We start from the raw sequence: 14,863 nt of genomic DNA, 5'->3' as shown, positions 1-14,863 counted from the left end.
GTACTTTTCCTTGACCCAGTTTCATATCCTCAAGCTTCAGGCCTGCACCAGCCATACGCAGGCAGCCCAGATCTGCTCCCTTGAGGCACAGGAAAGAGGAAGGCTGGAGGGAAGACAGAGTATAGAAGAGTCCTGTCTACACCAGACAGGACAAGGCAGGGCCAGCCTGGGCTCCTGCCTGCTGTGCAGTCACACAGAAGGCAACAGGACAGTGCTGGGCAGCCTGTGCTAAGTACACACAGCACAAGTGCTGTGAATTCAGGGCAGGGGAAGCGCACTGTGGACTGAGAACAAAAGGAGAAGCAGGATTTGGACTGGCACAGAGACAGTCAGGGAGGCATAGCAGGTGGGAACACAGTGTGGGTAAAGGCACAAAGTCAGGACAGACGTGATGTGTATAAAAGACCCTTGGCTGGCAGGAGCGATGTTCTCCTTTAAGAGTAGGGCTTCAGGTGGTCCTTTTGGGGCTTGCAAGGTGGGTTGTTCCGTCTTCACTAAAGGGGTATAGTGGGCTCTTCAAGTTTTTGGAAAAGTATAGTGGGCTCTTCAAGTTTTTGGAAAAGTCACTTTAATAAAGCTTTGAGAACTCTATTCTTTCAAAAAAATAGTGGGGCTTTAGGCACAGGCTGATCATGGGGGTAAGACTTTTGTTTGAGGAGGGCGTAGGGGATGGAGACATTTGAGGACTTCTATTTCTGGCAAAATGGCAGACTGAAAAACCCTCTGTGGCAGGTGCCCCTTCAGGAATGAAGGATTTCTTCCCCACCTTCTGGGGGTGCCCAGAGTTCACAGCCCCCAGCTCTCAGTTCCCTCTGGGAATTGCCTCATGTAAGGAGAGCCAACTTGGTCAAGACCACCGTCTTCCAGAGGCAGCTGCATCCAATGACTGAAAATTCAACCCAGAGGTATAAAGGCCCAGCCTCCTCACCCTGAGGAAGGCTCAACTCAGGGAATCCCACAGGGTGGCTAAGGCCTTCTCTGGGACTGCACTGCAGCTCAATTTCTCCCCCTGCTCAATCTTATTCCTTCTCCCTTCTTCAGGTGTTGATCCCAAGAGCACATCTTAATCAACCTTCTGCATTCTAGTCTCTGGCAAAGAGTCTGCTTTCCAGGGAACTCAATCTGTAACATCTCCCACTACAAAACACTAAAATACAACTAAAATATACATAATATGTGTAAAACTCCTTCTTAAATGGATGAATAATATGGCAAGGAAAGTAGTAGATGAGTTCTAAAGCCAGCGGCTGTCCTGGGGCATCGCTCAATCCCCATGATTCATGCTTCCCTTGCAATGGCAACAGAGCCTACTTACAATGAAGATTCTCGTTGGAAACCTCTTCCTACAGCCAGGAAAACACAAATAATCCAAAGGCAAGACAGAAAAAAAAGCAAAGCAGAATACATAAAAAAACACAGAATATGATGGCAGAAATAATATTCTAATATCATATGGTATTCATCAGTAAGCACAATAAACGTAGATACACTAAGCTTTCCAGGTAAAAGATAAATATTGTCAGACTAGATATCAAAACTGTAACTATATGCTGGTTACATAGACATGGAATGAAAGACATGGAAATGTTGAAAAAAAGGATAGAGACAGTCATGACAAGCAAATACTAGCCAAATGAAAGCTGTTTCACTATATTAATATTAGACAACGTCAACCTTAAGGTTCAATGTATCAATATTACTAAAAATAAACTCACTACACTTTAACAAAAGATTCAGTTCACTAGAAAGACAATTTGTCTAAACTAGTATGCATTAAATAACATCACTTCAATATGTATAAGGTAAAAATTGGTAAGTTGACAAGGAGAAACTGATAAATCCACTATCACAGAGGAAGATTTCTATACACATCTTTTAGAAATTGACAGAACAACTGAGCCAAAAAACAAAAAAAATAATGATACAGAAGATTGCAAAATTTAAAAAACAACTTGATAGAAAAGACAAGTAAGAATACTGCACCTAACAATGAGAGAATCACATTTTTTTCAAGTACACACCTAATGTTTATGAAAATCAACCACATACGAAATCACAAAGAAAATCTCAACAAATCTCAAAGAATAGCATTATAAATACCATATTCTCTTATTATCACAATGAATTTGGGTTAAAAATTCAAAAAGATAAATAAATAAAGTAGTTGGAAATTTTAAAAAATTTCTAAATTTATGAGCAAAAATAAATAAATCATGAGAGAAATTAGAAAATATTTGGAATTCAAGACAATGAAAGGGGCTCCCCTGGTGGCGCAGTGGTTAAGAATCTGCCTGCCAATGTAGGGGACAGGGGTTCGATCCCTGGTCAGGGAAGATCCCACATGCCATGGAGCAACTAGGCCCATGTGTCACAACTACTGAGCCTGCGAGCCACAGCTATTGAGCCCGTGCACCACAACTACTGAAGCCCACGTGCCTAGAGTCCTTGCTCCACAACAAGAGAAGCTACCACAATGAGATGCCCAAGCACCACAATGAAGAGTAGCCCCCACTCGCCGAAACTAGAGAAAGCCCGTGCACAGCAACAAAGACCCAACGCAGCCAAAAATGTTTTAATATATAAATAAATAAAAAGTTTAAGACAATGAAAATACTTCTGGTAGTTACAAGCTGTATGACCTTGAACAAATTACTTAACTTCACTGTGCCTCTGTTTCCTCACCTAGAAAATGAGAATAGTAATTGCATCTATTACTTGTTGTTAGAATTCAGTGTGGTGATATATAAACCACTTGGGCTGGTACCTGGCATATGGTAAATGCAATATAACACCAAATTGCTGTTATCATCATCATCATCCCAAAACATAGGGCTTTAACTAAAGAATTATTTAGAGGAAATTTTATAACCTTAGAAGTGTACAATGGAAAATACTGAAGACTGAAAATTAAAGAGATAAGCATCCAACTTAAGAAGTTAGAAAAATAATACTAGAATAAAACCAAAGCATAAAAATTAATGAAATAGAAAGTAAAGATACAAGAGAGGAATCAACGAAGCCCGAAGCTGGCCATTTAATAAACATCAGTAAAAGAAATAGAAAAAGAAATAAACAATGTTAGGAATAAAAAAAGTGGCCAAAACTCAGATGTAACAGAGAATATTATGAACTTTGTATGAATAAATATGAAATCTTTTGAAAATTTTCTGTAAAAATATAATTTGCCAAAAAATGATTGAAGAAATATAAAAACCTAAGCAGTCTTAAACCATTAAAGAAACAGAATTAGTAATTTAATTTTAATAATTAATAATTTAATTCTAAAATTCTAGTAAGTTTAACAAGGAAAACATTAGGTGCTGGTGACTATACAGGTGAATTCTATGAAGTTTTCAAAAAATAAATGTCAAACTTCCATAAACCATTCCAGAAAACAGATAAATAGGAAACATTCCCAACTCATTTTACAAGACTGGTTTTAAAACTAGACAAAAACAGCATTTAAAAAATTACATGCCACTATCATTCAAGAACATGAGATACAATATCCTAAATAAAAATATTAGTCAATAAAATCTCACATCATATAAAACAAATAATGTACCCTGAACAATATGGGTTTATCTCTAAAATTATAAGTTTAAGATCTATTAGTACAATTTACCACATCAAAAGAGTAAAGGAGAAAAAGTCCATATCGTCCAATAGATGTAGAAAAAGCATCTGATTAAAATTAGTATCCAAACACAGTAAAACAACAAAACTTTTTAGCATATTCCACAAGGGAACCTTCTTTACCCTACTAGAGGATATCTACAAAACAACAACAAACAAAACAAAACCAAGCACACAAACTCAGTGGTGACACTTTACCACCATTTCCCTTAAAATCAGGATTAATGACACCATATACAAAAATTAATTCAAAATGGATCAAAGACCTCAACATAAGAGCTAAAACTATAAAAACTCTTAGAAGAAAACATAGGTGTAAATCTTTGTGACATTGGATATTGTACACAGGCAATGGTTTCTTAGATATGACACCTAAAGCACAAGCAACTAATGAAAACAGTAGATGAATTGGAATTCATCAGAATTAAAACTTTCATGCTGTAAAGGACATCATCAAGAAAGTGAAAGGCAACCAATAAAATGAGAGAAATGTTTTTCAAATCATATATCTGACAAGAGACTTATATTTGAAATCTATAAAGAACACTTAAAACTCAATAATGAAAAGACAAATCATCCAATTTAAAAATGGGCAAAGAATATGAATAGGCATTTCTCCAAAGAATATATACAAATGGCCAAGAATAAGCACACAAAAGAATGTTCCACATCCCCAGCCATCAGGGAAACACAAATCAAACCCACAATGAAATACCACTTCAAAACCACTAAGGTGACTGATCAAAAAGACAAATAAATAATGAGTGTTTCCAAGGATGCGGCGAACTTGGAATCCTCATACACTGCTGGAGGGAGTGTAAAATGGTATAACCACTTCAGAAGACAGCCTGGCAATTCCTCAAATGGTAAAACATAGAGTTACCATATGACCCAACAATTCCACTTGTAGGTATATACCTAAGAGAAATGAAAACGCATGTCCACAGAAAAACTTGTACACAGGGCTTCCCTGGTGGCGCAGTGGTTGAGAGTCTGCCTGCCGATGCAGGGGACACAGGTTCATGCCCCGGTCCGGGAAGATCCCACATGCAGCGGAGCAGCTGGGCCCGTGAGCCATGGCCGCTGAGCCTGCGCGTCCGGAGCCTGTGCTCCGCAGCCGGAGAGGCCACAACAGTGAGAGGCCTGCGTACAACAACAACAACAACAAAAAACTTGTACACAAATGCTCATTGCAGTCTTATTCATAACAGCAAAAATGTGGAAAGAACCCAAAAATTCCATCATTAATGGATAAAATATGGCGTACCCAAAAATTGAATATTACTCATCAAAAAAAAGAAGCGAAGTACTAACTTGGGACTGACATATACACACTGCTATATTTAAAATAGATAACCAACAGGGACCTACTGTATAGCATGGGAAATTCTGCTCAATATTCTGTAATAACCTAAATGGCAAAAGAACTTGAAAAAGAATAGATACATGTATATGTATAAGTGAATCACTGTGCTGTACACCTGAAACTAACACAACATTGTTAATCAACTATACTCCAATATAAAATAAAAATTAAAAAAGGAGAAATGAAGAACTGACACGTGCTACAACATGGATGAACCTTGAAAATATGCTTAGTGAAATATGCCAGTCACACAGGACCATATATTGTATGTTTCCATTTATATGAAATGTCCAGAACAGACAAATCCATAGAGACAGATTAGTGTATTTATTCATTTCTAGAGCTGGGAGATATAGGGGTACTAGGGGATGATGGCTAAGGGGTACAGGGTTTCTTTGGCAGGGTAAGGAAAATGTTCTAAAATTGATTGTGGTGAGGGATGCATAACTGTGTGAATATGCTAAGAGCCATTTAATTGTATACTTCAAATGGGTGAATTTTATGAATTTATAGATGGGTGGATTTATGAGTATATTTCAATATAGCTATTCTTTTTTTAAAAAAATTTTTTAAGGAAAAAATCAGAATTAAGGCCAGGATATTCACTATGACATTTTTATTGAGCATGATATTAAAAGGTCCTAATCAGCACAGTAAGATAAGAAAAGTAAATTAAGGTATAAGGATTGTAATTTCATTCTTTTACATGTAGCTGTCCAGTTTTCCCAGCAACACTTATTGAAGAGGCTGTCTTTTCTCCATTGTACATTCTTGCCTCCTTTGTCATAGACTAGGTGACCATATGTGCGTGGGTTTATCTCTGGGCTTTCTATCCTGCTCCATTGGTCTATATTTCTGTTTTTTTGCCAGTACCATACTGTCTTGATTACTATAGCTTTGTAGTATAGTCTGAAGTCAGGGATCCTGATTCCTCCAGCTCCATTTTTCTTTCTCAAGATAGCTTTGGCTATTCAGGGTCTTTTGTGTTTCCATACAAACTGTAAAATTTTCTGTTCTAGTTCTGTGAAAAATATCATTGGTAACTTGATAGGGATTGCTTTGAATCTGTAGATTGCTTTGGATAGTATAGCCATTTTCACAATATTGATTCTTCCAATCCAAGAACGTGGTATATCTCTCTATGTGTTGGTGTCATCTTTGATTTCTTTCGTCAGCATCTTATAGTTTTCTGAGTGCAGGTCTTTTACCTCCTTAGGTACGTTTATTCCTAGGTATTTGATTCTTTTTGTTGCAGTGGTAAATGGGATTATTTCCTTAATTTCTCTTTCAGGTCTTTCATTGTTAGTGTATAGGAATGCTAGAGATTTCTGTGTATTAATTTTGTATTCTGTGACTTTGATTAGCTCTAATAGCTTTCTGGTGGCATCTTCAGGATTTCTATGTATAGTATCATGTCATCTGCAAACAGTGACAGTTTTACTTCACTCCCTAAAACCATACACAAAAATAAACTCAAAATGGATAAAAGACCTGAATGTAAGGTCAGACACTATAAAACCTCTTAGAAGAAAACATAGGCAGAACACTCTTTGACATAAATCGCAGCAGGATCTTTTTTGACCCACTTCCTAGAGTAGTGAAAATAAAAGTTAACAAATGGGACCTAATTAAATTTAAAAGTATTTGCACAGCAAAGGAAACTATAAACAATACGAAAAGACAAGACTCAGAATGGGAGAAAATATTTGCAAACGAAGCAACGGACAAAAGATTAATCTCCAAAATATACAAACAGCTCATGCAGCTCAATATCAAAAAAAAAAAAAAAAAAAACCCAATCACATAATGGGCGGAAGACCTAAATAGACATTTCTCCAAAGGAGACATACAGATGGCCAAGAAACACATGAAAAGATGGTCAACATCACTAATTATTAGCGAAATGCAAATCAAAACTGCAACGAGGTATCACCTCACAGCAGTCAGATGGCCATCATCAAAAAATCTACAAACAATAAATGTTGGAGAGGGTGTGGAGAAAAGGAAACCCTGTTATACTGTTGGTGGAAATGTAAATTGGTGCAGCCACTATGGAGAACAGTATGGAGGTTCCTTAAAAAACTAAAAATAGAACTACCATACGACCCAGCAGTCCCACTACTGGACATATACCATATTCAAAAAGACAAGTGCACCCTAATGTTCATAGCAGCACTATTTACAATAGCCAGGACATGGAAGCAACCTAAATGTCCATCAACAGAGGAATGGATAAAGAAGATGAGGTACATATATATAATGGAATATTATTCATCCATAAAAAGAAACAAAATTGAGTTATTTGTAGTGAGGTGGATGGACCTAGAGACTGTCATACAGAGTGAAGTAAGTCAGAAAGACTTACAATTATCACATATTAACATATTAACAAATTATATTAATAACAAACATATTAACAAATATCACATATTAACACATATGTGGAATCTAGAAAGACGGTATAGATGATCTTGTTTGCAAAACAGAAATAGAGACATAGACATAGAGAAAAAAACATATGGACAGCAAGAGGGGAAGGGGGGGATGAATTCAGAGATTGGGATTGACATGTATACACTATCGATAGTACGTATAAAATAGATAACTAATGAGAACCTACTGTATAGCTCAGGGAACTCTACTCAGTGCTGTGTGGTGACCTAAATGGGAAGGAAATCCAAAATAAGGGGATATATATATATATATATATATATATATATATATATATATATACATATAGCTGCTTCACTCTGCTGTACAGTAGAAACTAGCACAGCATTGTAGAGCAACTATACTCCAATAAAAATTAATTTTTTAAAAAATGGTATGAGGATTGTAATGAAAGGGAAAAAAAGTCTACAAAGAAATCCCAGAAGACTCTACAGATAAATTATTATCATTATGTGTTGATTATTATTATTATCATCAAGCTTGCTGATTATAAAATCAATATACAAAAAAAAAATTTATTTTTTATACTAGCTACAAATGGTTAGAAAATATAATTTTTTAAAGATTTTTTTTTTAACAGTAGCAGTAAAAACTATGTAGCTAGAGATAAATCTAACAAAAAATGTTCAAATTCTTTATGGAGAATTATAAAGCTCCACTGAGAGACAGTGAAGGAGGGCATTCAAGGCCCATGCCTATCTAGTCGTCCTCTGAGATTAAGTTTAAAAGGCAGGTTGCGACCAGATCACACAATGTCCTTTCTTCCTTAAAAAAAAACAAAAAAACAAAAACAGAAACATTGCCCTTTCCTTACCCCTCTGTTAAAGTATGAGTAACTGAAGTCCTTAACACTCCAGGGATATGAGTTTATGTGAAGGTTTTAGCACTAACAAAGGGAATTTGGAGCAGTGGAGGGCTCAAAGGGAGAATTTCCTTTTTGTACAGTAGAAACTAACACACTTTGTAAAACAACTATACCACAATTAAGAAAAAAATAGAATTTCCTTTTTAAGGCTGAATTTATGTTTTAAATGAAGTGAAACAGAATTTTTTAATGAAGTAGAATAGAAAATACTAAAGTGAATTTCTCATAATAAGGCCAAATATTCTTTCACAGAATGCTTGTTTCAGATGGATGTATATGTGAGTGTGTCCTGGATTCCTGGGTATAACATATTTCTTAACTGTGGATAACAATCCTAAAAGTTGGGAAAATGCTGATTTTGATGCTTGGCGACTCCAAGATCTCCATTGTTAGTCTGGCTCCTGTCCACCCACAGCTCCCGAACTCCTTTCCAATGAGCTGCTGGAGAGTTCCAAGTGGATTGCCTTGCAGGATCTGAGCAGATCTAGACTTGAACTTGTTACCCTCTTTGCTCCACAAGCTCCTTCTCACATATTTCCCACTTAGTTCTGCATAACCCGGCCCTGCCCGCCTCACCCTGCCCCACCCTGCCCCCCAGCTATATAGGAGGTATGAAGAATTACTCAAGTCTCCCCTGCACCTTTCTACCGTTGTTCAACCTGGGTACCTTCCACCATCCTTCCACATTCCCATGTTTCTATGGGTCATTCCCCTTTCCTTAAGACTTCCTTCAAATGCCTCCCTGCACCTTGAAGACACCCTGATTCACTATGGCTCCCTCCACATCCTTAGAGTTCCTTGTCCACAACTCCAGTGTGGCTTGTGTATGTGTTATGTGTCCTTCTGTCTTCCCCATAGACTGTGAGCTCCCGAGAACCCTGCGCTGTGTCTGTCTTGCACACCATTGTGGTGTTCAGCGTGTAGGAAATCTTCGTTAAGGATTTGTTCAATCAAGAGCAGATGTGGAGCCAGGAAGCACCAAGGGCAAACTTCACAGCTCTGTTTCTTTCTTGCCTTTCCCTCCTAATCCACATACAGTGTGCCTTCTCTTGTAGAGACCCTGAGCCCACTAAGCCACGTGCGCTGCCCCACCTTCCTCCTCTCCTCCTCCCTCCCCCTCCCCTCCGTCTCCCCTCCGCTCCCTTTCCCGGCAGTGTCCCCTGTACAGCACAGGGAGAAGCCAGGGGCCCAAAGAAAGAATGCAGACTGACTCACACCCCCACTTCCTTTGGGTGTAATCTGTCCCTGATTCTCACCGGAACAGCTGGCCCTCTTTGTGCCCCTGAGCTCTTTGTGTCACATCAAACAATGAAGGCTCTGACGAATGCACCCACACAGCTCAGCACAGAAGCAAAGATGGACAAATGAATCCCTGGCGCCAAAGTAGATCTGCCCCCAGCACCACGTTCTCCTCACTTCGGACCAGGCTGTGACAACAGCCTCCCCTTCTCTCCCTTTCTCTACCCCTTCCTTAAAAGGCTTTGATCACATCCCTACTCTACTCAAGGACCACATGTGGCTCCCTATGGCCTAATGAACCAAATTCCAGCTGTCCTTCCCAATCCGCAAAGAACTTCACTGAAGCCGCTGACCCAATATTACGTCTGTCCCCTCCTTCCCTACACTCCCCCTTATGCCAGTGGGATCCACGTCTTCACTGTGTCCCTGTGATCACTACCCCTGCCCGTGTGCACGCACATACCACTTTCAGTCATTACCCAATATTTTGAGAACCTACTACGTGCCAGGCACCATATTTGGCGCTCAGGGTACAGCTGGGGACAAAACAGACTGAACCTCTACCTCATGGAATTTTCATCTAGAGTAGGGTTTCTCCCCCTCAGCACTGCTGACATTTGGGGCTGGATAAGTCTTTTGTCGTGGACAGGCCATGCATTGCAGCATCTTTAGCCCTATCCCTGGCCTCAGCCTGCGAGATGCCAGATGCTCTCCTCTCCCCATTGTGACAAGCAAAAGTGTCTCCAGGCATTGCCTGGGGAACAACACTGCCCTCTATTGAGAGCCACGGGCCTAGAGCAGCAGAGAGGACTTGTTACAAATCATCTGAGGAGCTTGTTAAAAAAGCAGGTTACTGGATGCCACCCCAGAGAGGGGCCCAGGAATCTGCATGTCAATGGCCATGCTGGTGACTCTGATGCAGGCTGTTCCAGGACATCTGTTGGAGGAACACTCAAGTGTTTCTACACAGGAGACAGACCAATAATCCCATCAAGTTGATTCATTACGGTGATGAGATGTGTAGGAAACAAGATAGGGGAGCAGGTGCTATTCGTGCTTCGATGTGGCAGCCGCAACCTGGTTGAGGGTCAGGACAGCCCCAGGAGCAGCTAACCAAAGGTTAAGCCAAGTGTGACAGCACAGGTAGGGTCAACCTGGGAGAGGTGCGAGGAGGCGGTGCCACATCTCCGCACCTTTGCTCCTGCCCCCTTCGGTTCCTGATGTGCACTTCCGCTCACCTGCCCAAAGCTTCTCCTTCCTTCACGGGCCCACTCAGGTCAAGCCTTCTCCGGGCAGCCTTCCCTAACAGCTCCAGCCCAGTGGTGCCTCCCGCCTTAAACATTTCAACACTCGTTCCTATCTCATGTGTGGCCATTGTGTTTCCCCAAGTAGACATCAAGCCCCCTGAACACCAGGACCACATCATCTTCTTTAGAGACCCCATGGTGCCCTTCCAGGATTGAATGCATGCAACTTTTGCTTGCTTGATTGGATTCATTCAGTCCCTGGAGTGAGGCCTGTGAGGCGGCCTCTGAGACTGAGGGGCTCAGGGTCTCTGTGTGAGAGGATGGCATGCAACTGGTATGCCCGCTGAGCTCCGGGCAGCCGGCACACCCACCCAAGATCAGGGAGGGCCTGCCGGGGCAAGCACCTAGAAGCTGAGCTGCCATTTGCCGTGGGCACGGATATTCTCCCACTGTTGACGAGACGGCAATGATCCCGGCAGCCCCGGCAGCTCTGGGTAGGTGCCAGCAGGGGGTAGGAAGGAACCCACAGCCAACCTGCTGAGGAGCAAGTGCAGCAAGCAGGCCATTTGGGGCCCAGCAGGGTCATCTCTGGGGGGCAGCAGGCCCAATGGGCTCCGGCAAGCCGGGAGACTCTCTGAAAATATCCTTTAAAGATACCAGCACCAGGCAGAGCTCGTCAGCTGCCCCCAACCAGAGAAAAACGCTCTCTGGGAAGGTCAGGAGCAGCGGCTGGTTGGAAACAAATGTCCTGGCCAAGGCGCCTCATCCTACCCAGCTCTGGGACATGGAGCGGAAAATGGCCTAACTGCTTGGCTTTCCTGCTGTGAGCCAAGGCCCGGCAGCAATGTCACTCTGTCATCCCTGAGTGCCGCCCAGACTAGGGGCACAAATGACTGCTGTGGAATCCAAAGGACGAAAAGAGAACAACTCTTTTATTATTTAGAAGTTTAGAGAAGACGGGATGTTTATATAGCTAGCCAGGCATTTTGTTTTCTATCAGCCTCGCTGGGGAGGGGCAGCGAGAGTAGGAAGACAACTGACAGCAAAGGAAAAACCTCCAGTAGAAAAGAGAGGTGGGTTCTTTCCAAAAGAGGCTCTGAAATGGGAGGATCCTGGGGCAGCCCTCTCCCCAAGCCCTGAAACCAGGCAGAGTAACCCGAAGCTGTTCCCCCGCCAGCAGGGCAGGCAGATGAAAATGGTTGGCATTTCCGTATATTTTCCGCACACACAGGGACTGAGGCTGGGCCCGAGTTTCTGAGTGACACCTCCTACTGCTCTGTCTCTTAATGGAGTTTGCCCGTGGATGAGGTGGGGTGGGAGGAGAGCCCAGGAGGGGAGGGTTAACTTCTGCTGCAGCTCTGACCTTCTGCGTAAGGATGAGAAAGAACCATCTGTTTCAGAGGGATCAGGGTGTGAGTTTCACAGATCCAGTGGTTACTGGTTTATAAGGATTCACTATCTCTGTCGCATCGTCCTAGCCCATTATCCCCCCAACCTAACCCGGCACTCCTGCGGGGAACAATATGCTTTTTCCCCTAAGGGCCACCACAAAAGTTCAGGACTCGAGTGGTAAGCCTATCCGATTTTGAGCCCTCCACACCCGGCAGCCTCTCCTCCAACCAAATGGCCAAATGGCGCTGTAGATTTGGGGACACCGATCTGACCCCTGCGGCCGCTCAGGGCATTCACATGGATTTATCGTCAGCTTGGCCGCTCCGAACTCCAACCTGTCCCCCATTTTTCACAACAGAACAAAGTTGTTGGGCGCCTCCGGCCAGCGCTGGGCAGGCGTTCTCCTCTAGCTGGGAGTAGAGATGCGCTTCGAGCGCGGTGACCCGAACCTAACGCGGCGGTGCTCGAGGCTAAATTCAGACCCACGGTCGCTCACCCCGGGGACGCCGAGGCGGATGCTGCGGCCGCCACCTGGGGACTCACCCGCGGGCTCCGCGCACCCCGACCCGCGCTCGGACTTTCTTACCTCTTGATGTAGTTCCTGCCATACAAGATCTGTTGCAGCAAAGTCACCAAGGCGAAGGCGCAGATGAAGATGAAGAGCAAAGTTCGGTTCCCCAACAAATCCCGGTTCGCCGAGGGGTCCGCGTAGCGCATCCTGGCGGCCGCTCGCGCACGGCGGGTCGCGGCGTGCGCCAGGCGCCTGGGGGCCCCCGCAATCACGCGCGGGGCTGCGGGGCCCCTGGGGGCGCGCGGCCCACCAGGCGCCTCTGCGCGCGGTCAGGAGGGTGGAGGACTTCTCCGGGCAAAGTTGCCGGCTGGCGAAGACGGAGCAGGGGCATCCGAGCATCGCCCGCGGCGGGGCGGCTGGCAGAACAGGGCAGGCCTCTGGGAACTCGACAGCGGCCCCGGGCCTTCCCTCCGGATGCCTTTCCCTCCCGGCGTCCGCGCCCGGCAGCCTCCGATTTCCCTGCGGAGCGGCGACGCCAGGTGCCCTGAGCGCGGGCGGCCCCTCCCGCCGAGGTGGCGGCCAATGGGGAGCGGGGCACGGGCAAGGTCCGCCTGTGCGCCCGAGAGCGCCGCACACCGCCCCCTCCGGCCGGGCTCCGGATCGGTCTTCGAGCGCAGTGCCCGGCCCTGGCGGGCCAAGTCCGATCTCCGGGCCCGCAGCGAGGGAGCGCGAAGGTCGGCCTTCAGTTCTGCAGATGGGAGGTAGGGGACAAAACACCCGGACAGTCTGGGTGAAGACAGGCGGGCGATGGAAAGGGGAAGGGGTGGAGCGGAAAATGCCGGGTTTGAATCGTGGAATTTAAAAAGGAGGCAGGAAGGGAAACCGCGGCTGCGGAGCTGGGCTGGCTGGAGGGGAGCGTTTGCATGCGACGCGCAAGGCACCGAGTCACCGCCGCGGCCGAGTCCTCGCGCTCTCGGGGAGATTTCTCCGGAGAAAGCGGAGCAAGGTCAGCCGGGTAGCCCTTCAAGGACGGAGCGCGCGGCTCCTGCATGCTGATGGCCTGCGGGATCGCCCGCCCGCGTCCCGGGAGCCCCACTCCAGCAGGGAGGAGATTCAGGGGCTCTCCGCCAGGGCCACAGGCCTCCTCGCATTCCCCAGCCGCAGCTCCCGCCTGCTCGTCAAAGACCTCATTGTCACCGAGACACTGGGACCTTGTCTCATCCTTGGAACCACTCGTAAATCTTAGGTCAGGCAGCTGGCCGCCTTCGGGAGCCACTGTCCCCCAAAGCTTTAGTAAGTCACTGTCTAGAAAGGTCTGTGCTTCAAGAGTGCACACCAGGGAAAAATAAACAAACGCAATGCCAAAGCCGTACCGCATCAGAAATCCTAACCTCGAACTGTGCTCCCCGCTCCTCCCCTCACCCCGCACCCCACCCCGCACGCCCAGCCACAGCCCTGGCAGCCTGGCACTGCGAGTCTCCACCGCCTGGGAGTCACGTGCCCCCGGCGGTCACCACGTAGCCCTCACTGGATGATTCTAGGGCGCCCCTTCCCAGGGCCCTCCAGCCAGTCGGGGAGGTTCTAGAGTCAGGTCGGGGCTTCAACTTGGAACTTGACTGGAACTCGAATCTCTCAGCGAGAAAAAGAACTTTGACGGTGAAGTACCCAGACTCTAATATTCTGGTCTCGGCATTTAATAGTTCGCTCTTTGAACTGAAAAGACCAAAGAGCACATGGTTAAATCTCATGATTAGGGTTCCACCAATGTCTTGGAATTCATGCTAATTTACAAGGTGAAAGTGGACCCTGTGCTATCTGTGTATCAAATGCATATTATCCATGAGGTTGCCAGTAGGCGTTTTAGCCAACGAAAGAAATAATACATAAACATTTAGATGGTCCATTATTATTATAATCCCCACATTTGATTGGTGTCTTGCACATCAAAATGCTTGCTTTTGCATGTACTAATGAGTTAGCACCTCCTAGGCTCCGGCTAACCCAGTCTACAGTCAATAGGTTCAAAGCTCAAAGACTGGAATCGGAGAGGTAGCTCTTTCTCCCACACCCACAGGCAGGGTTGGCTTCCAGGGAGTGGGACCAGTGCCGTAACCACACCCTCAGCCTTGGCTTAACGTTCCACTCTTACCGTCTTC

The 14,863-nt window shown here is 44.7% G+C and overlaps 1 protein-coding gene across 3 annotated transcripts in view; it reads right to left on the bottom strand.

Moving 5' to 3' along the window:
• ST8SIA5 (ST8 alpha-N-acetyl-neuraminide alpha-2,8-sialyltransferase 5) overlaps positions 1-12,913 on the bottom strand; it is a 61,662-nt gene extending 48,749 nt beyond the window's left edge. For all 3 annotated transcript variants that reach the window (XM_065889943.1, XM_065889944.1, XM_065889945.1), the window contains exon 1: positions 12,783-12,913. In XM_065889943.1, coding sequence (XP_065746015.1) covers positions 12,783-12,913 — 131 coding nt within the window. The remainder of the gene's footprint in view (positions 1-12,782) is intronic.
• Positions 12,914-14,863: the final 1,950 nt, after the last annotated feature.

The sequence above is a fragment of the Phocoena phocoena genome, chromosome 13 (genome assembly GCF_963924675.1).
Source record: "Phocoena phocoena chromosome 13, mPhoPho1.1, whole genome shotgun sequence".
Lineage (NCBI taxonomy): Eukaryota > Metazoa > Chordata > Mammalia > Artiodactyla > Phocoenidae > Phocoena > Phocoena phocoena.
The sequence above is the reverse complement of the archived record's forward strand: the minus strand, read 5'-3'. Positions and strand labels throughout refer to the sequence as shown.